At 43.7% G+C, this 20,000-nt stretch overlaps 2 protein-coding genes across 7 annotated transcripts in view; one reads left to right on the top strand and one right to left on the bottom strand.

The window, feature by feature from the left end:
* syngap1a (synaptic Ras GTPase activating protein 1a) overlaps positions 1-16,237 on the top strand; it is a 30,884-nt gene extending 14,647 nt beyond the window's left edge. For 3 of the 6 annotated variants that reach the window (XM_056740873.1, XM_056740870.1, XM_056740875.1), the window contains 17 exons: positions 3,726-3,820; positions 5,270-5,391; positions 5,919-6,072; positions 6,756-6,854; positions 6,929-7,168; positions 7,250-7,585; positions 7,690-7,834; positions 7,911-8,055; positions 8,139-8,375; positions 8,513-8,980; positions 9,123-9,324; positions 9,505-10,062; positions 10,177-10,635; positions 10,775-10,948; positions 11,337-11,548; positions 11,884-11,956; positions 12,702-16,237. In XM_056740873.1, coding sequence (XP_056596851.1) covers positions 3,726-3,820; positions 5,270-5,391; positions 5,919-6,072; positions 6,756-6,854; positions 6,929-7,168; positions 7,250-7,585; positions 7,690-7,834; positions 7,911-8,055; positions 8,139-8,375; positions 8,513-8,980; positions 9,123-9,324; positions 9,505-10,062; positions 10,177-10,635; positions 10,775-10,948; positions 11,337-11,548; positions 11,884-11,956; positions 12,702-12,731 — 3,749 coding nt within the window. In that variant the 3' untranslated portion in view covers positions 12,732-16,237. Of the gene's footprint in view, positions 3,092-3,725; positions 3,821-5,269; positions 5,392-5,918; positions 6,073-6,755; positions 6,855-6,928; positions 7,169-7,249; positions 7,586-7,689; positions 7,835-7,910; positions 8,056-8,138; positions 8,376-8,512; positions 8,981-9,122; positions 9,325-9,462; positions 10,063-10,176; positions 10,636-10,774; positions 10,949-11,336; positions 11,549-11,883; positions 11,957-12,701 lie in introns of all 6 variants that reach the window. The other 3 variants (XM_056740872.1, XM_056740871.1, XM_056740876.1) reach the window with 3 other exon arrangements.
* A 140-nt stretch (positions 16,238-16,377) lies between these two features.
* The window catches only part of lingo4a (leucine rich repeat and Ig domain containing 4a), a 5,876-nt gene continuing 2,253 nt past the window's right edge, over positions 16,378-20,000 (bottom strand). Inside the window, exon 3 of the mRNA XM_056740877.1 lies at positions 16,378-20,000. This exon is cut by the window's right edge and continues 459 nt beyond it. Within this exon, the coding sequence (XP_056596855.1) occupies positions 18,624-20,000 (1,377 nt within the window). The 3' untranslated portion in view covers positions 16,378-18,623.

Below are 20,000 nucleotides of genomic sequence, written 5' to 3'. Positions count from 1 at the left end.
TCCTAAAGCCTACATCTGTGTGTGTGTGTGATGCTTTCAGCTATTCCCACCCACACACACACACACACTTCAGCTTGACATCGCATTAACATCTAAAGATGCGTTCGGTGTGTGTGTTATATTCAAAACATGAACACACTGGAATTGAAAGTGTCATTTATAATCAGAGTTTTTCTGACTAATGAAAGTCGTTCTGCCGCTGTCTCTATGAAGCTGCCTGTGTGCTGAGCTCTGCGTATCATTTTTGCTTAAATGGAGGCAGTTTCCATGACGACCAAACAAAGACCTCGAATTGAAAAGAAAACTTACTTAAGAAACAGAAAGACACACGTCCGCATGAGACAGACACATGTGACACATGTTGACTGTGTTACCTCTTAACAAAAGATCCTAATATTGACCTCCAGATGACCCTTGTGTCATACAGCCCCTAGAGAGTCACCGCAGAAGAAAAAAATCAACATTAAACATGATGGTTTACAGGAAAATGTGTTAAATTGTCATGATTTGTTTGTATAAATAGACGTTTTGTTTTTGTTTGACAGTTTGACAGATGATGGTTGTGTGTTTCTAACTTCTTCTGCTTGTCTGTCTGCAGGGCTTACACATTTGTGTCATATGTTTGTGTGGTTTTGTCATTTGTGCGGCTGGAATCAGATCTTTCACAGATGAATTACACTGATGTCTTTAGACACCAAAGCTGAAATTCTCTGAACTATTTCAATCCTGTCGGTCTGTCCACATATCTGCAGACACACGTGTGTTTTTGAACGCTCTTTATCATTTGTGATGTCACACAGTGCAGATATAGTTCATACGGCTGTTCAGTCATGCTTGAAAAACAATAATACATGTGGAACGACATGAGTGACATTCTGAAAAAGGGCTGTCATGACATATTGACAATTATTGCCATTACATTGACATTGTGTTACACACTACACATATGATAAAAATTGGGTGTCAGTATCTGATAGTAGCTGGTGGTTTTACATCCATGTAACAGTTCACATCCGTCTCACAAACCACTTGGAGACGCATGGATGAAGTTGGCAGGCGAACTATACGGAGGTCTCTATGAGTGTTTGAATGAAGTTCTACACGCAGGTTCAGAAGGAGCCAAGTTTGTTTTCTGTTATAATCTATTAAAGGCGGGGTGTCCGATATCTCTTAGCCGTTGTTGATGTTCATATCACTAAAACAGACGCACCACTACCCCAGGTTGACCATATGAGCCATTTCTCCTTGCGAGGATTTGGATGCATCTTCCAGGAGTCTCATTTGTCGACCGCATACGTCATCAAGGTTTATTATTTCAGGTTTTATTTTATAAAGGCAGCCGTAATATTTCAAGGTAAGAATGACTCCAATGATTATAGGTCTTAAGCAATGTTTAATGTAAATTTTGAAATGTGAGAACCTCGATGGCGTATGTGGTTGACAAATGCGACTCCCAGAAGACGCTTTCTTGACAGGATTCTGATGCATCTTCCGGGAGTCGCTGGCTCATGTGGTTACCCTACCCTACCCCAATTTTCGCTTTCGTCAGCTCTCGGCTCGACTAATGTCCATCCTGTGCACTGTGCACCTTACTGCACATTGGCTACAGGTTGTTTTTGTACTCGGCCGACTTTGTCTAAATAAGCGTAAATCGAAGTCAGAAACCTTGCCTTTAAGATCGAATGGGCATTACAATTACTGCAGACAGATGTAAAGCAGATAAACACAGTCCATATCATGGGGAATTTCAGGGTTTTTCTTGGATAGAGAAATTGTACAAAATTATGTTGGGTCGGGTGTCCTTGAAAGAAATGCTGCGCGCAACAGACTGTCATTGGCAACTGCAGTTGCGGCGTTACGCCACATTGATGGCGCTGTTTCCTTATCAGCAAACTGAGGCGCTAAAAAGAGTTGCAGAACAAGAGCTGGCTGTGTTTCACGGCTTTTTTTGTTTGTTTTGCATCAAAGTACGTTTCATTTCTTGAAATTTCTTAAATGAACATGACGTACATCATTGTAATGTCTTCAGTTTTGCAGTTGGATCGTTGAATCAGCGAACAGAACGACTCGCACACGAATGACTCATTTGAACCGATTCATTTAAACGAATATAAGAGATCACTGAATCATTTAAAGTGAACCACAGAGAATGAAAGATGTGAATGAGCTCAATTAGTAAGACGGGTTAATTCAGTTAACTTTTTTGAACTGAAAGTACATTTTTTGAAAATTATAAAAAAGCTTTGTTTGAATATAAGTATTGTTTAATATAACTTAATAATTGTCGTTTTCATCTAATTTTATTAGAACTTTTAGTATGTCGAAGTCACTTAAAGGAACGGTTGGCCTACGTGTGTGTGTGTGTACAAGATCAGGATGACACCTCCTCCACCAGGAAAAACCCTGTGAATATTCAGACTGTCTTGATCAGTTGAAGAGCACTTTCAGATTCAGAACATCATCTGAGAGGGAGATTTTATTGTAATTGTAGATGATCATATTATTTCATGATTTTCAAAGGCAGTGTTTGTGATTGAAGACTCTTTAAACAGCTTCAAGACTGAAGAAGAGAATAGAACCGGCTCCTCTACCCCGAGATTCATTGTGTCTTTAACGGCTGGATATTTTAAATGAACTCCAGTTAAATAAACGTATGTAATCCTGTCAGTGTGGTCTCGTTCATTCTTTTCTACTTCTGCTTTTCTTAAGTTTGGTTAATGTGATACACCGTCTGTGACTGACAGACCCTTCACACGTCACACAGCTTTATCTCAGCGCTCTTTGAATCAGTTTGTGAGTGACAGTGACTGACATCTGTTTGTTTGATGGAAGACGTCTTCACAGTCATCAGGCTGCTAGTGTGTGTTTATGAGATCATGTGATCAGTCCGGCTGTATGACATCAGTAACACATACACACACACACAGAACATCTGTTGTACACACATTCTCTGTTTATACACACAGCTGCTTCAGCGGGACTGTTTTGATCTCATCTTTCCTTCACATGTGGATTGTGTGGATCCAGACCTTCACACGATGGATAAGATCTCCAGGTTTTGTGAGGATCAGTGGGTGGAGATAGCTTTCTGGTGTGTTTATTTCTGTAGGTTTTCTAAAAGCACTCATGGACTCTCTAGATACTGATATTTCTGAAATCATGATACTGAGAGTGTCATCATATGGAGAGAGATAGATGTGTGTGTGTGTGTGTGTGTGTATTTATAGCTGCAGATATGTACAGTCTATAAAGGTTCAGTGTCCTGAGGGATGAATCACCACAAAACAAGACAAAACACTGACAACAGCCCACAGAGACACAAATGTGTGTGTGTGTGTGTGTGTCCTGCTTTCTGTTAAATATCAGAGACAATAAGTATTCATCTCTCTCTCTCTCTCTCTCTCTCTCTCTCTCTCTCTCTCTCTCTCTCTCTCTCACGCACTCTCTGTCTCTCTCTCTCTCTGTCTCTCTCTCACTCTCTTTATGTCTCTCTCTTTCTCTCTCTCTCTCTCTCTCTCTCTCTCTCTCTCTCTCTCTCTAACGCACTCTCTCTCTCTGTCTCTCTCTCTCTGTCTCTCTCTCTCTCTCTCTCTGTCTCTCTCTCACTCTCTTTATGTCTCTCTCTTTCTCTCTCTCTCTCTCTCTCTCTCTCTCTTTATGTCTCTCTCTCTCACTCTCTCTTTCTCTCTCTCTCTCTCTCTCTCTCTCTCTCTGGTGTGTTTTAGAGCACGCTCGTGCTCGCAGGAAGAGCTTTGCCACATCGCGGCAGAGAAGCATGGAAACTCCGCCCACTGCACCTACCCAACCATTCCGACAACCTGTGAGTCCTCACACACCTACACCTCCAAATTCACACCCCTTTCTTTCTTTCTTAAGTTCATACAGGTACATGAGTTAATTCTGTTGTCAAGTTTTACTGATGTTATCATGATTCATTGTGTTTTTTTGTTATTATCACCTAATCAGAACCCCAACTGCAGTTTGATTGATATGTGAACGCAGAATAAAAACATGTTTTTTGAAAATGAAAAGGTTGACAACATCTACATCTCAGAATCCAGTGTACAGGTCATTCAAACCAAAGGATATTTTATTTTACATGAAGTGCAAATAACAAACATTTTTAGCTCATGTCAACATGATGTCAGCGACACTGAACCCTTCTTGAAGAGTATGTGACACATGGACATTTATGGGGGAATTCGGGAAACTAATACTGGTTTGACAATACTTAGGCGGACAGTCCTTATCAAGGCAAACAATGTGCATCAGTGTGTTGTCGAGCGCCCACAGTCTTCTTTATAATACTTGAGTGAAATATATGGTGCCTCAGATATAAGAGTCACAGAGAAGGCTCATGAATTTAACTCACAGAAGCACAAAAGCAGACAAACGGCCATCTGGTGAATGTAAAGTAGAGCCCACTATAATTCCACCTACAGCCCATAATGACCTCTTTACTTACTTTCCTTTATTTCTATTCTTTGGTAGAATCCGCTGCATTCATTTCAACCATCGGATTTCAGTAACATGAAATTGTATAACAATCATAGTGTTTTAATCACAGATTTGTTTTTCTGGGAATGGAATAATTTGGTAAATTATAAAAAAAAGAATTTTGCTCCACTGAGATTGTGAAGGGTGTAATATTATCCAAATTTTATTATTAATGTGATACATTACTGCATTACAACAAAAACAAATACATTACTGTCATGTTGTTACTTTTGTAATGTGTTACTCCCAACACAGTCCCATGCTGTCCATCATCCTCAATCTTGTCTGATCATGTGGGACAACAAGAAATGTTTGAAAAACTAAAACACGTTTTCAACACTTATATACATATTTTGTTATATTCATATTTTGTAGATCACAAACATTTTATAGATGTATGTTCTTAACATTAATCTTGTCAACATCCTTGTGACGCAATGCCCAGTGAAGCCTCTTGATTGACAAGTGCCTCACGCAAATACGTAAAATAAGTAAAAGTCTTGTTGACAAAAAGATTGTTAGAACAGGAAATGAACACACTGGAGTTTAGGTGTCCCAGATAACCCCAATTCACACTATCTGGGTGTGCACTTAAAAGTGTATAGTGTGAGACACACAGACACACACACGCAGGTGTGAGAGAGGCTTCATGTGTGGTGAGTCTCATCGCCCTCTGCTGGACACACACTGCTATCACACACACACACACACCTGGTTCACTACTGATAGATACATGACTGAATCACCTGTGTGTGTGTGTGTGTGTGTTCAGAGTTTTCTCAGCCGCCGTCTGAAAGGATCCATTAAAAGAGCAAAAAGTCAACCCAAACTCGACCGCACCGGCAGCTTCCGACACATGATTCTCCCACGGTTCCGCAGTGCTGACCAGGAGAGGTACACACACACACACACACACACACACACACACACAGAGTTTCTGTGCTGCAGTAAATGTGAGTCATTATTCTGTTGTTCTACTATGAGTCATAGAGTCCTGAAGCACATATACAATCTCTCTCTCTCTCTCTCTCTCTCTCTCTCAAGATTCAAGATTCAAAGGAGCTTTATTGGCATGATAAAAGAAAATTTACATTGCCAAAGCACAAGATTAAATATAAACATGCAGAAATACAGATTAAGATCAAAAATAAGATAGAATAAAATAAAAAGTCTATAAGTAAAAATCTATATATATATACATCTCAATATGTATCTCTGTCTGTCTGTCTCTCTCTCTCTGTCTCTCTCTCGCTCTCTCTCTTTCTCTCTCACTCTCTCTCTGTGTCTGTCTCTCTCTCTCTCTCTGTCTCTCTGTCTCTCACTCTCTCTCTCTCTCGCTCTCTTTCTCTCTCTCTCTCTCTCTCTCGCTCTCTCTGTCTCTCTCGCTCTCTCTTTCTCTCTGTCGGTGTGTGTGTGCGCAGGACGCGTCTCATGCAGAGTTTTAAGGAGTCTCACTCTCATGAGTCCCTGCTCTCTCCGAGCAGCGCGGCCGAGGCGCTGGACCTCACGCTGGACGAGGACGCCATCATCAAACCCGTTCACTCCAGTATACTCGGTCAGGAGTACTGCTTCGAGGTGTGTGTGTGTGTGAGAGACACTGAAACAGCCCAGTATAGTGATGGGTTAGATGAGAGGTTAAACTGAGGTCATGAACAGGAACATCGATTCACTACCGTAACCAGGACTAGACCAGACACAAATACACTGTAAATAACTCAACTAGACTTACATACACTACTGGACAAGGCGCGTCACAAAGACACATCTTCTCATCCAAGATGATCCAGCACAAGACAGAAGACAGGGGGGCATTAAATAAGAGGACAAATCAAGAGGGAATGGCTGTGGGGCATGAAATCATTTACAAGCAATAACAAGGAAACGAGAGTGTGAGAACAGAGACGAGACCGGAGAGAGATTATGGAAAGCCACAAGGGCCAAAATTGTCTCTCTCCATATTAAACATGAGGTCCTGTCATGATCCTACCACTAGACCAAGAGAAACATGACATGATGCGTCAGAATCATGACAGCAACACAACCTATGACACAGGCCGGTCTACATACCAACACCAAATGATTCACCCCTGTTGAAACACACGGTTTGATGTGTTTTTTGTAAACAATTTTTTTATGAAGCACGAACAGTTGTTTTTGAATGTTGTTGTAATGGATGTGCTTTGTTTAAACACTTCATTCTGTTGCTGTAAGCAGGTGAGTTTATTCCGACCGAACTCTTTGACGTGTGATTTTTGCAGGTGACGACCGCATCCGGGACGAAATGTTTCGCGTGTCGTTCTGCAGCCGAGAGAGACAAATGGATCGAGAATCTGCAGCGAGCCGTGAAACCGAACAAGGTATGAAGACAAAAACTGTGTAGCTGTTCTAGTCGATCAAGTGTTGGCAGCGAAGGTTCTTCTTCTTTTCCCAGGACAACAGTCGGCGTGTTGATAATGTGCTGAAGTTGTGGATCATCGAGGCCAGAGATCTCCCGGCTAAGAAGCGCTATTACTGCGAGCTGTGTCTGGACGACATGCTGTACGCTCGGACCACCAGCAAACCACGAACAGACACTGTGTTCTGGGGCGAACACTTTGAGTTTAATAACCTGCCCGCCATCCGCAGTCTGAGATTACACCTGTACAAAGAAACCGACAAGAAGAGACGAAAGGTGAGCGTTCATTTGTGTTGTGACCTCATCATGACAGCATTAAACTGCCGCTTAACAAACTGTGTATGTGTGTGCGTGCAGGAGAAGAGCACTTATCTGGGTCTGGTGAGCATCCCCATCTCCAGCATCACAGGCCGTCAGTTCGTGGAGCAGTGGTATCCCGTCATTCAGCCCAGCGTTCTGGCCAAAGGGGGGGGAGTCGGCAGCGGGAAGATCATCAACGCCTCGCTGCGCCTCAAATCTCGCTACCAGACCATGAACATTCTGCCCATGGAGCTGTACAAAGAGTTCGCCGAGTACGTCACCAATAACTACAGGACGCTGTGCGGAGTTCTGGAGCCTCTGCTGAGCGTCAAGAGTAAAGAGGAGGTGGCGTGTGCCCTGGTGCACATCCTGCAGAGCACAGGAAAAGCTAAGGTCAGTCGTGACGTACAGTACCACATGCGCCCTTCCAAATCAAGAATCAAATGAGAAGAGTGACCTCATTGCATGTCGCTCAGCCCTTCCCGTATTTGTTTCAGGACTTCCTGTCTGACATGGCCATGAGCGAGGTGGATCGGTTTATGGACCGTGAACATCTGATCTTTAGAGAGAACACGCTGGCCACTAAAGCCATCGAGGAGTTCCTGAAGCTCATAGCACATCGCTATCTCAAAGACACCATCGGTGAGCGTGCGTACATGCGTGCGTGTGTGTGTGTGACCATGCGTGGTCATGTTAACGCTGATGTTGTGATGTGCAGGTGAGTTCATTCGAGCGCTGTATGAGTCTGAGGAGAACTGTGAGGTGGATCCCATGAGAACTCCTCCGTCAGTGCTAGCCGATCATCAGGCTAATCTGCGCATGTGCTGCGAGCTGGCGCTCTGCAAGATCATCAACTCTCATTGGTGGGTTCCTCAAACACTTGCTGGTGAACAGAGTTTTCTCTTCTTGAGCAGCAGGGATGTTGAGTGATGTTGTTTGTGTACAGTGTGTTTCCTCGGGAACTGAAGGAAGTTTTTGCGTCGTGGCGCGTGCGGTGCGCTGAACGTGGTCGAGAGGATATTGCAGATCGTCTCATCAGCTCGTCTCTCTTCCTGCGCTTCCTGTGTCCTGCCATCATGTCTCCATCTCTCTTTAATCTGACGCAGGAGTATCCGTCTGAACGCACCTCACGAACACTCACTCTCATCGCCAAGGTGGTGCAGAACCTGGCCAGCTTCTCAAAGTCAGTGTCGCTCTCAGCCGCCCCACTCACACACACACTGTCACATGACACATTTCATGGCGTCTCATTGTGTCATTCTCCATGTTCTTCTCATGTCTCTCTCTCTTCACATGTGTCTGTGTCTCTGTCATGTGCAGGTTTAGTGGTAAGGAGGATTATATGTGCTTCATGAATGAATTTCTGGAGATGGAGTGGGGCTCCATGCAGCAGTTTCTCTATGAGATCTCAAATCTGGAGTGTGTGAGTAACGCAGGAGCGTTCGAGGGTTATATTGATCTGGGCAGAGAGCTTTCTATCCTGCACAGTTTACTCTGGGAGGTCATGGCACAGCTCAGTAAGGTACGCACATCATTCACACCATCAGCTCTACATTCATCCACATCATCTGTCACCATGTCCAGTCATCTTCTTCTGTTGCTTCAGGATGCCATATTAAAACTGGGGCCGTTGCCACGGTTACTGAATGACATCAGCGTGGCGCTGCGAAACCCTCAGCTGCACCGTCAGGCCAGTCACCAGCCGCCCGAACGTCACCTGTCACGACCTACCTTCAGTCGCCTCGCCACCAATGACTTCCAGAGTCTCATGATGAGAGATCTAAACAGGTAATCTGTCTGTCTGAAGTCTTGCTCTGCAGTACCAATATAGTTTCTTTAAATGAAAAGTGATTGACGTGAGTAAGTATATTGTCATGGGGTTGACTGTGAGGATTTGAATGACGTGATGTCACATGAGGTGTGTGTTCAGCTCTATAGACATCTCTCGTCTCCCCTCTCCTACGGCGGGATTGTCCGGCAGTGGTGTTCTCTCTCATCCCGGCATGGCTGCTTTCTCTGAACGGGATCACCGTGGCAACAAAGATGTGTTTTATGTCACCCGCCCTCCTCTTGCACGCTCAAGCCCCGCCTACTGTACTAGCAGCTCTGACATCACTGACCCCGACCCAAAGGTACACACGCACACAAACTCATGAATGTACCATTCTAAAGAGCGGTGGTAAAAACCACCCAGACCAACCTAGCAACCACAAAAAAACCCATAGCAACCCCTCAGAAGCTGAGATGAATGTGTTTTGTGTGTGTCTCAGGTTCTCAGTGTGAATAAGAGTGTTTCTATGATGGACCTGCAGGACTCGCGCATAAACAGCGTCTCAAATCTGCACTCCGTCAACGATCTGCTCAACTCATCTCAGGGCTCTCTCGCCGGACTGGCCGGCTACGGTCCGCTGGGCGGCGCTCCTCTCAGGGCCGGAGGTCGCGTGTCGGCAGGTTCGGGCGGCTCCAGCATGTCGGGCGGTTTGCGTCTGAGTCACTCGGGAGGCCTGACGACGGACTCGCTGTCCCAGCAGCAGCAGCAGCAGGCGGCTGCCATGCACGTGCCATTGTCCTTCCAGAACCCTCTGTTCCACCTGGCTTCCGACGGGCCGCAGTACCACACGCCGCCACACGTCAACTCCGCCGCCCCACCCCCTCTGCTGCTGGCTCCCGAGCCGGAGAACGGTCACGCAGGATTCGGCGTGCCGTCGTTCGGCCACAGCGGCTTCTCTCGGAGCGAAGACCTGTCGGCCCTGCGGACGCAGAACAGTCTGGTGCAGCCCAACATCGTCCACTCGCACAGCTACAGCGACGACTTCACACGCCACAACCAGGCCGACTACGCCCGCAGACAGCTGTCGCTGCAGGTGCAGGTAATCCCAGCGATGTGTGAGTGATGTTGTGTTACGGGTTTCTGTTGGATTGGGTTAAAACCCTCACTCTCTCTCTCTCTCTCTCTCTCTCTCTCTCTGTGTGTGTGCTGTCAGGAGAATCTTCAGCAGCAGGTTTTAATGGGCATGACCCCACAGACGGCCACAGGCAGCGGCACGCCCACCTCTCTGGCCACACCTCCCACCACCATTCATCCCGTCCGTCAGGCCTCCATGGGACAGCCTCCCTCTCAGCGCGTGAGACCCCAGCCCTCCCACCAGCTGTCGGTCAGCTCGGCCGCGAACGCCACGCCCCCCAAAGCCCGTCCTCAGAGCGGGAACCTGCTCCAGTCGCCCGACTCCAGTTTCGGGGGGAGGCAGTTGCCGAGGCAGCAGTTGTCGGTGAAGGATAGCCCCGCCCCCGGGCTGCCGCATCAGTCCAGCACGGCCACTGAGAACGCCACGCCTCAGGGGGGAGCCAATGAGAACGCAGAAAACGCCCAGAGTAACCAACAGGCCAAACCCGCGCAACAGAGCAACCCTCAACATCAACTCAAGCCCACCCCCAACAAACAGGTCAAACACACACACCAGTGTCACCATCATTCAGAAAACTCGCTTGAGTTCCTGAAATGAATCACACGTTTAAGAGATCGCAATTCAAAGACACAATGCCTCACGTCTCTCATTGAGTTTTTATTTGGTTTATCTTTAGGGCTCCAAATCTCCGTCCACCCTCAATCCCCCCACAGCTGCTTCCGAGCGTACGGTGGCCTGGGTCTCTAACATGCCACATCTGTCTGCAGACATCGAGAGTCTCCGCGTGGACCGGGAGGAATTTAAACTGAAAGAACACTCCAAGAGCATGGACGAGTCTCGTCTGGACCGGGTCAGTGCTTCTAGAATCTTAAAAACACAGCACTGAAGATGAGTTCAACATTTTAAACACACTACACATATTCCAGACGCAAACTGGGTGAGATTTTCTTCATCTGTGGTTTAATCTCAACACAAACATTACACAATCACAACGTCCTGGAGCACGTACATGCATCGCAGTTTATTCTCCAGTCATCAGGGTCGAAGGTGTGAGCTCTTCAGAGACTTTGACACATTTCTTCATTCATCAGACACGTATATATAAAGGGTTTCCACACACCGCTGTTATACAGAGACATGTTTGTCCTCCTGATGGCGGCTCAGACTCATTTCATTGACAGATGTCAATCACAGCGAAGGTCAGTTTAGTGACGGATGAGGTCTGGATGTGTCCGCAGGTGCGTGAATATGAGGAGGAGATTTACTCTCTGAAGGAGCGTCTGATGATGTCACACCGTAAGCTGGAGGAGTACGAGCGGCGTCTGCAGTCGCAGGAACATCAGACCAGTAAAATCCTGCTGCAGTATCAGAGTCGTCTGGACGACAGCGAGCGGCGTCTGCACATGCAACAGATGGAGAAAGACACGCAGATCAAAGGCATCATCAACAGGTCAGACACACACACACACACACGTCTGCTTTATTATCTCTGTCTGGGGACAATCTATAGGTGTAATGACTTTTGTACTGTATATTTCATCCCCTAAACCTAAAGATCATAGAAAACTTTTTGCATTTTTGATTTTCAAAATTGTTTTTCTGTACGATCTAGAAGCTTTTTTGACCTCAATTTTGGTCCCCACAGTGACACGAGTCCACATGAGTTGGTGTGTATTGAGGTTTAGGTCCCTATCATGATAAAAACAAGGCCACACACACACAAGAGGCCGCTGTGAGCCCCTCAAAGCAGAGCATTGTGGGAATGATGGTGTGTTTGTGTTACAGGTTGATGGCAGTCGAGGGAGAACTGAGAGGAAGCGGCATGCCAGACCTCAAGAGCAGAATATTTACAGAACAGGTGTGTGTGCAAACACTCCATACACACACACGCTTGCACACACTCACACACTTTAGGGACAATCATGTGTTCATCTGCAGTATCATTTTAGAGAATATTGACACTCATTAATTATGTGTGTGTGTGTGTGTGTGTGTGTGTGTGCGTCACTAATAATCTTACTTGAGTTTTCTTCATGTGGAACTTTTGCCAATCAGGTGTGTTATTGGTTAGTCATATTTTTTAATATTTCTTCTGCTCCTCCGGTCTTACTAGATATTAGTAAAGGAATTGAAATCACTTATTCACAAAGCATTCAGTCAGAAACAATTAACAGGCTTTACGTGTGTGTGTTTGTGTGTGTGTGTTTGTGTGTGTGTGTGTGTTTGTGTGGGGGTGTTTGTGTGTGTTTGTGTGTGTGTGTGTGTTTGTTTGTGTGTGTGTGTGTGTGTGTTTGTGTGTGTTTGTGTGTGTGTGTGTTTGTGTGTGTGTGTGTGTGTTTGTGTGGGGGTGTTTGTGTGTGTGTGTTTGTGTGTGTGTGAGTGTGTGCGTTTAATCAAGTGCTGAGTTATTTCATCATGATCATATGTGTCAGATGAACACAGTGTTGATACTCATGGTTTATTCAGTTATTGACACCAGCGGTACACTGTGACAGCGCTCATATAAATGATATTTTAATGTTGAATCTGTTTTTATTGTTGTTGGTCAGAGATTCACTTTTGAATCTTTTGAATGAATTTTGGTCTTTTGCTTCTTTCTTCAGCCCATTTATGGTGCCCATTCTGGAACTTGATTGGTCCGTGGTCATGTGATTGGCCTAAACAACAACCCAGGACTGTCCGTTGATTGGCTGAGAGAGAAGAGAGAGAGGCAGAACTTGATCAGAAAGAACAACTCCAGCTCTAGGATATCTCTCTCTCTCTCTCTCTCTCTCTCTCTCTCTCTATCACACACACACACACACACACACACACACACACACACTGGGAGTATCTCTATATGTGTATTTATATCTGTGATAGATATATCAACATATATTTAGCAGATGTGTCTCATTTTCATCTGAAGTTTTGAGCCAAATGGACGACAATCAACATTATGAGGCCGATACAATCACACACTGACCGCACAACAGACAGACAGATTGAGAGAGAGAGACTTTATTCTATCTCTCTCTCTCTCTCTCTGCCTGTCTGTCTATATGTGTGTGTGTGTGTGTGTGTTTCGATAAGTCGCAGCCTCAACTTCCTAATAATGACTCAATAACAATCTTATTTTTTTCTTATGTTATTTTGAGCGGGTTCATTTTGTTCTGAGCCAATGAGACGATGTCACAGTGCTCAGAACCCCGCCTCTTCCTGTCCTGAGAAGGGGGCGGGCTCTCCTCTCCATGCCTACAGAGCTCAGAGACTCGGGACGAGCGAGTCAGACACTCTGTTTATATCACGATCTCATCTGTGAGAGGAAAGTTTCCACAGCTCTCAGTGTGACAGTGAACAGACCTGAACCACAGATGAGCAGTGAGCGACACAACAGACTCTCTCTCTCTCTCTCTCTGTGTGTGTGTTGTGTTGAGATTGTTGGCATCAGTATTCAGGTGATTTTATGAGTGTGTGTGTGTTTAGTGATGACGCCGTGACGCTATGTGACAAAGCAATCAAACCTCTTCCACATCAACGCAAGTTTCTGTCCTAAACACCATCACAACAGCGATGTTGCACTGAAATGTCTCCTCGTGTGATTAAACATCAGATGTGTGAGGAGAGACGTTTAGAATGAGAAGTCCCTTCAGTAACACAAGAATACCCATAATAATCACACGAGTATGTTTTTAGCTGCCGGTTCAAGAGCTCTTCTGATTGGCTGATGTGTTCTCATCTGTGGTTTGAGGAGAGAAATGTGCTTGTGTCACGGCTGGGTTAGACACTGAATTCACGAGTGAAACGCTGCAACACAAAGCATCTCAAATGTTAAATAAAGTCACAAATGATGTAGAAACACGCAACAGTTCTGTTCTAGACCCCAGTGTGCTGACTACATCACATACAGATTATAACACATCTCTCTGATTTCACCTCATTATTCACCTCAAATCCTCCGTTTAAAAAATATTTGTTTTCTCATAAAAAATTTGAGTATTAAAAATAGAAATGAGTATGTTGGCACAGTTATATGTTTTTGATCACTTTCAGATGCAGTGCTCGAATTGAACCAAGCACCGCCTTTTTTTTGGGTGGGGGTTAGTCTGGCAATGTACAATTTATACAAAATACACAATATATTTGATAATAATATGCATAACTATATACTGTTTATTAAAAACAGGCTTACATAAAAGAATAGGCTTCTTTTACTATACTTTGGATCAAATCAATCCAGAAATGACTTTTGAACAGTAGTTCACGTCCAACAGAATAATTCTAGCATTATATACCAATGTAGTTTTTTCTATTTTCCCTAAAACACTTTGAGATAGTACTGTGTGTTCCAAAAGACTTGTTTAATGCAAGAAACTAGTTTATTAGATAATAAAATATAAAATATCGCAAGACCGGCCTTCTGTCTGTGTGTTGTGGGGAAGCTTCCTCTGCCCGACTGCGAGTGGAGGTTTATTGTTCACCTGAGCGACGTCAATCAAGCAGTCATGTGGTTGACGTGGGGCGGGCGTTTCAAATTGAAAGAGACATGACAACTAGCCCATAAACAAACTTAATATAAATTATTGTAAATAATTAATTCACAAAATTTACCATATCAACTGCATGGATTTAATCACATTTGTCATTATAAGTTTTACTCAAATACAAATATCAGAGGGACCCCCCAAAGTCTATCTTTTACTTGTTATGGGGGCCCCTGATGCCTTATGGGGTCCCGGATCCCCCCGGCCACCTTCAATTCGAGCACCGGATGAAAGGATTTGTAAGCTCCCAGAGATATTTCAGTCTGTTGGTGTTTATAAATAGTGGACAGTTTTAGTTTCTCAGTGAGTTTGTGATGTGGTCAGTGAATGAAGTTTCAGAAACAAACGTTACGTGCCTCCCAAACTTAACTTCTGTTAGACCTCCACAAAGAATCAATATCTGTTGAGTAGTGAATTGAATTTAAATCAATTAATGTACATTGAATATAAATTAAATTGTTATATCATAACCAAACATAGACCGGAGGTTACCTTTGGCTCAGGTGAGTGTGTGCATCTGATGAAACAGTCAATATGGTCGGGTTTGGAACAGAACGCACACACACACATGCACGCATATCCACATACCTACACACACACACACACACTGAGGCTGTCTGCTGGTTTCTGTACATAGATTTCAGATTTAATGATTGAAGGTTTCTCTCATTTTTAGTCGCTTGATTTTTTTTCTCTTTTCTCGATGTTTGATGGATGATAATCATATACACCAGTAGCTGCTTTGCTGGGGCTTAAGTCACTTACTTTGTATTTATTTTTTGTTGATAGTATTACTTTTGTCTGCATTTCAGGTAATAATAGTTCTGAGAAAATAATAATGAATAGTGTTTCTGTGCCTACAGTCCCATACAGAGCTCACAGCAGTGCTGATTGGCTGAACTCTGAGCCCACGACAGTGCTGATTGGCTGAAAGCCTGGTCAGATTTACATTTGCTGCCGTACAGACGTGGATTATGAGCGAACAGATCAAACGAGAATCAACGATTCTTTATCATTACGTCATTATTCACGACTTTCTGGCACAATTCTCTGATGATAATATTATTCAGCCATTGTATGTGTATAAGGGGTGGATTATGCTAAAACAGATTGTGATTGTGTATCTTTATCCCCGTTGTGTAGCACTCTAGCTCTTACTGACTCTTAATATGATGATGATGATGATGATGATGATGATGATGATGATGATGAAGAGGAAATGGTTTTACAAAGGGATTCACCTGCCAATTTAGCCATAGACACGGACAAGCCATAGCATTTCCCCAAGCCTCCAAACAAAATTCAGGAGTGTAGGATGTATATATTTATATATTTACCCATGGAAATATTGTCGAATGCACAAGAGATTTGTTGATTCTAGAGTGAAGCATCTCTGAATATAGAGTGATGTTTTGAATGTTCACAATATTATTATTATAAAGATATTATATTAAAAAAATATTATTATTGTAATTATGAACTTCATTTTATGGAGAATGATTAATAAACACAATGTCTTTCTTTTTGTGAATATGGAAAAGTTTACATTTTTCTGGGGAAATATTATGAAACTTTAAATATTTCAACAAATAAATAAATAAATATATACATGCTTATCGTGCTTAAATGTTCTTTTTTAATTTCAAACGTCGATCAAGAGATTGCTTTATGTTACTTATCCACACAAACGCATATCACAAGTTTAATAAAGTAGCTTCGCTTCAGTTTAGTTAGTGTAGTAAAGAGAAATAGAAATGAAAAATAAAGATATAGAATGCACACAAAGTGTGTAATGAATCGTCTTTATGTTTTTGCTTTAAATACAGATGACAACAGCTGATTGTGATCCTAGTAAGAAAAAACATCATAACTGTAAGCAAGTTCCATAAAACTGTGTTTCTGGACTCAAGTGACAAATCTAAAACCGCTATTCTATTCACGTGAAATGTTTTATGATGACTGTGAATGATTTGTGTTTTTTGTTTTGTATAAACTGGTGTAGAGTAAAAACAGACAGTCTGAGTTTGATCCTGATGGTGATGAGGCAAGATTTAAGACTTTCTGACAGAATGTGACTAAAATAGTTGGCATATATTTACATTCAATGCTTTGAGGAAAACAACATGGTTCTAAAAGTCAGGACAACAGAAAACATGATGTGATTTTTTGGTTTATTTTATGAGGACACTCAACCCACCGGTGAAGAGAGAAGGTGAGAATTCATGTACAATAACTGCTGGAATAAATCATGTTTTATGTTACATTCACAAAACGTCTAGTTTAATATGTCAATACTGTCAAATGTTTCAGGCATTTAAATCAAGTGTTGTTCATGAAACAGAAATGTAAAGATGAATCACAGATCTCAGATGATGCAGTGAACAATGACACATTTTAATATCATGAACGGACACTGTTAACAGTCAGAGCTCTTCCTTCAATGTACGTAATATTCAACAATACAGACATTATTCAACATAAACATCTTTTTCTTATATATATTTTAATTTCACATGATAAATGCACCACTGACATTGCTTAAAGTTCTTCCTCTGGTTTCTCATGTAATTGTCAACAGCGTGTGTGAGGTTTTTCCAGTCAGTGTGTAAATAACACAAAAGATTCTCTCATGACACGAGAAACAAGAGAAATGAAACACAAATCACCATCTTCACATCTCAACATCTAACGCTGTTTCTCTAACAAATGAGAACATAAATGTTTGTTTTTAAACTCACATCACAATCATTTACATTTAAAAACAGTTGATAACTTTGGAAAAGAAGACTGGAGTACTTTTTAACCCCAGATCAAATGCAAAATTCTCTCGTTGATATTTCTCTTGCTTCTATTGAAACACAAGATGTTGTTGAGAACATTGTCATAATTGATCGTTTTTATTGCACAATATAATGAGATGATTTTATGAGGAGTTTGTTTTGTTTGTGTGAGTTTTATTGACAGGAGGACTGAAGCAGAATCTGACAATGTAAAACAGTGTGTTTCACAAACACACAACTGACACACAAAGCATTTCTCTCACTCCAAGAACTGTTTGATTATTTTCCACCCGTTGGGTCAAGAGGGGATGAACCCAGTTAGTTAACTCATCATTGGGTCAAATATAAACCCTTTGGTGGGTAGAAAATAATCCAATATTTTTCATGTCTACATTAAAGTTAACACACTGAAGAAATAAAAGTTCAGGAATAAGAACAGAATCCATCAAATCCACATGACTGAAATGATTCTCATGATCTTAAAATCGATAAATTTCATAATAAGGCGGGCTATTTGTACTCGGTGTAAATAAACACTACGTTAAAAATATGTTTTACATCTTTCATTAGAAACTACAGTTTGATGAAACACAAATCATTTATAATGGATGACTTCATCAAGAAGAATCGGTCAATAGGAGTTTAGAACAGATGTGGTTTAAAACCATCTCACCTTGAACCCGTAGAGTCAGTCTGATGTTTGTTTTTTATTTATATCAAGGACAATGCATATTAATAAACATTTCTGTCAATATACCAGAGTAAGCCAAAACGCTATTTTTCACCTGTAGTCCCTAGACAAGATGGTAAAAGTTAGCCTAAAAGAGAGTAAAATGACATATCACATAACAATATAGCAAGTACAATACATTGAGTAAAAAAGGACTTTAAGCTAAGATGTACAATAAAAACACAACAGACCTACAATCTAACAAACACCATCAGACACATACAAGAACACACACACACACACACACACACACACACACAAAGCAAGAAGTCAGCAGGGGCAGTGAAAGCAGATCCATTAGTATCTAATGTCATCACTTCTCTTTAACTGGATCTTAAATGTTGTTTAGATTTGATGTGGATTACACACCCTTTTTGCATCAGCTTTAAATGACAACTTTGAATCAAATAAACCCCCCAAACGTGTGTGATCACAGGTCATTCAGAGGTCACGGTGATGAATTCCTCTCTATAAGCGGCGCGTGTGTTTTCTTCAGATGAGTTTCATGGTGAATCTGCCTCTCTCTGTGCTCTTCACTGCACCGGCTGCTCCTGCTGAACTGTGCAGCACAAACTCAATAGTGGCCGTGCGTTTGATCTGACCTTTGCTTTGACTCCAGAAGAACATGACGATGAAACAGACGGTCACTGAGCTCAGGAAACACATGAAGCCCATCGTGACGGCGATCGCCAGTGTTTTCACATCAAACGGAAACGGCTGTGAACCCTGAGAGTCGTTGACGGCCGCTCGGCCGGACCCAGCGCTCCACCCCTCCGGACGGAGCGAGTAGAAGCGGTCTCGAGGAGAACCTGCAGATCCACGCACCCACAGACTGACGGAGACGCTGTCGTTCCCTGCGGCGTTGGAAGCCACACACAGATAGTAGCCGCTGTCCTGCACCTGCGTGTCGGCCACCTCAAGAGTCCCGTTACTCAGCACACGGATTCTACCCGAGCCGGAGAGGAGGGAGCGTCGGGGATTCAGCCAGAAGATGGACGGCGCGGGATCTCCATCCGCTTCACAGAAGAACAGGACCGTGTGACCTTTGTCAGTGCGAACGTCTTGAGGCTTGCGGCTGAGAATGCGTGCTTGCCGACAGGTGAACAACTTGGGAAGCTCCGCCTCTGTGACGTCAGCCAATATGCGGCCCTGTACCCGCGCTGGCTTGACGCAGGTCGGCGAGCGTCCCCCGAAGCGAAGTTGCGCGCGTCTGCGCATCACCCAGAGCAGACGACAATCGCAGGCCAACGGATTCCTGTCCAGCCTCAGTACCTCCAAGGCATCCGCGGCCTGAAACGCCGACTCCTCTAGCGTCACCAACCCATTAGCCGACAGGTGGAGCAGGCGGAGAGAGGCGAGGCCACCGAACGCGCCCGGATCCACCGCCAGCAGACCGCAGCCCACCAAGTGCAGCTGCTGCAATCTGAAGAGATGAGCGAGCAGATGAGACCGGACGCTGCTGATGGGGTTATAGGACAGATCCAGATCCCTCAGATACACCAGATGACGGAGAGGAGAACACGGCACAGAGGTCAGATTACAGTGACTGACGGTGAGAGAGCTCAGATTCAGTCCCATCAGACTGTCGACGGCCAGAGAGCTCAGCCGGGGACAGTGAGACACGTGGAGATCACTCAGATGGCTCAGCTGACGGAATGAGTTGTTGGCCAGCGAGGTGAGACTCATCCTGCAGAGACGCAAGCGTGAGAGTCCGGCGAGAAGAGACAACGCCTCCACCGGCACCGACGTCAGGTTACATCGGTCAATGTTCAGCTCCTGCAGGTTCAGCAGACCGCCGAACGCGCGGCTCGACACGAACACCACATCGTTCTCACTCACCTCCAGCGTCTGCAGAGACGGCATCTCTCT

This window comes from Triplophysa dalaica, chromosome 25 (assembly GCF_015846415.1).
Source record: "Triplophysa dalaica isolate WHDGS20190420 chromosome 25, ASM1584641v1, whole genome shotgun sequence".
Classification (NCBI taxonomy): Eukaryota; Metazoa; Chordata; class Actinopteri; order Cypriniformes; family Nemacheilidae; genus Triplophysa; species Triplophysa dalaica.
Note: the sequence above shows the minus strand (reverse complement) of the source record. Positions and strands in the feature narration are given on the sequence as shown.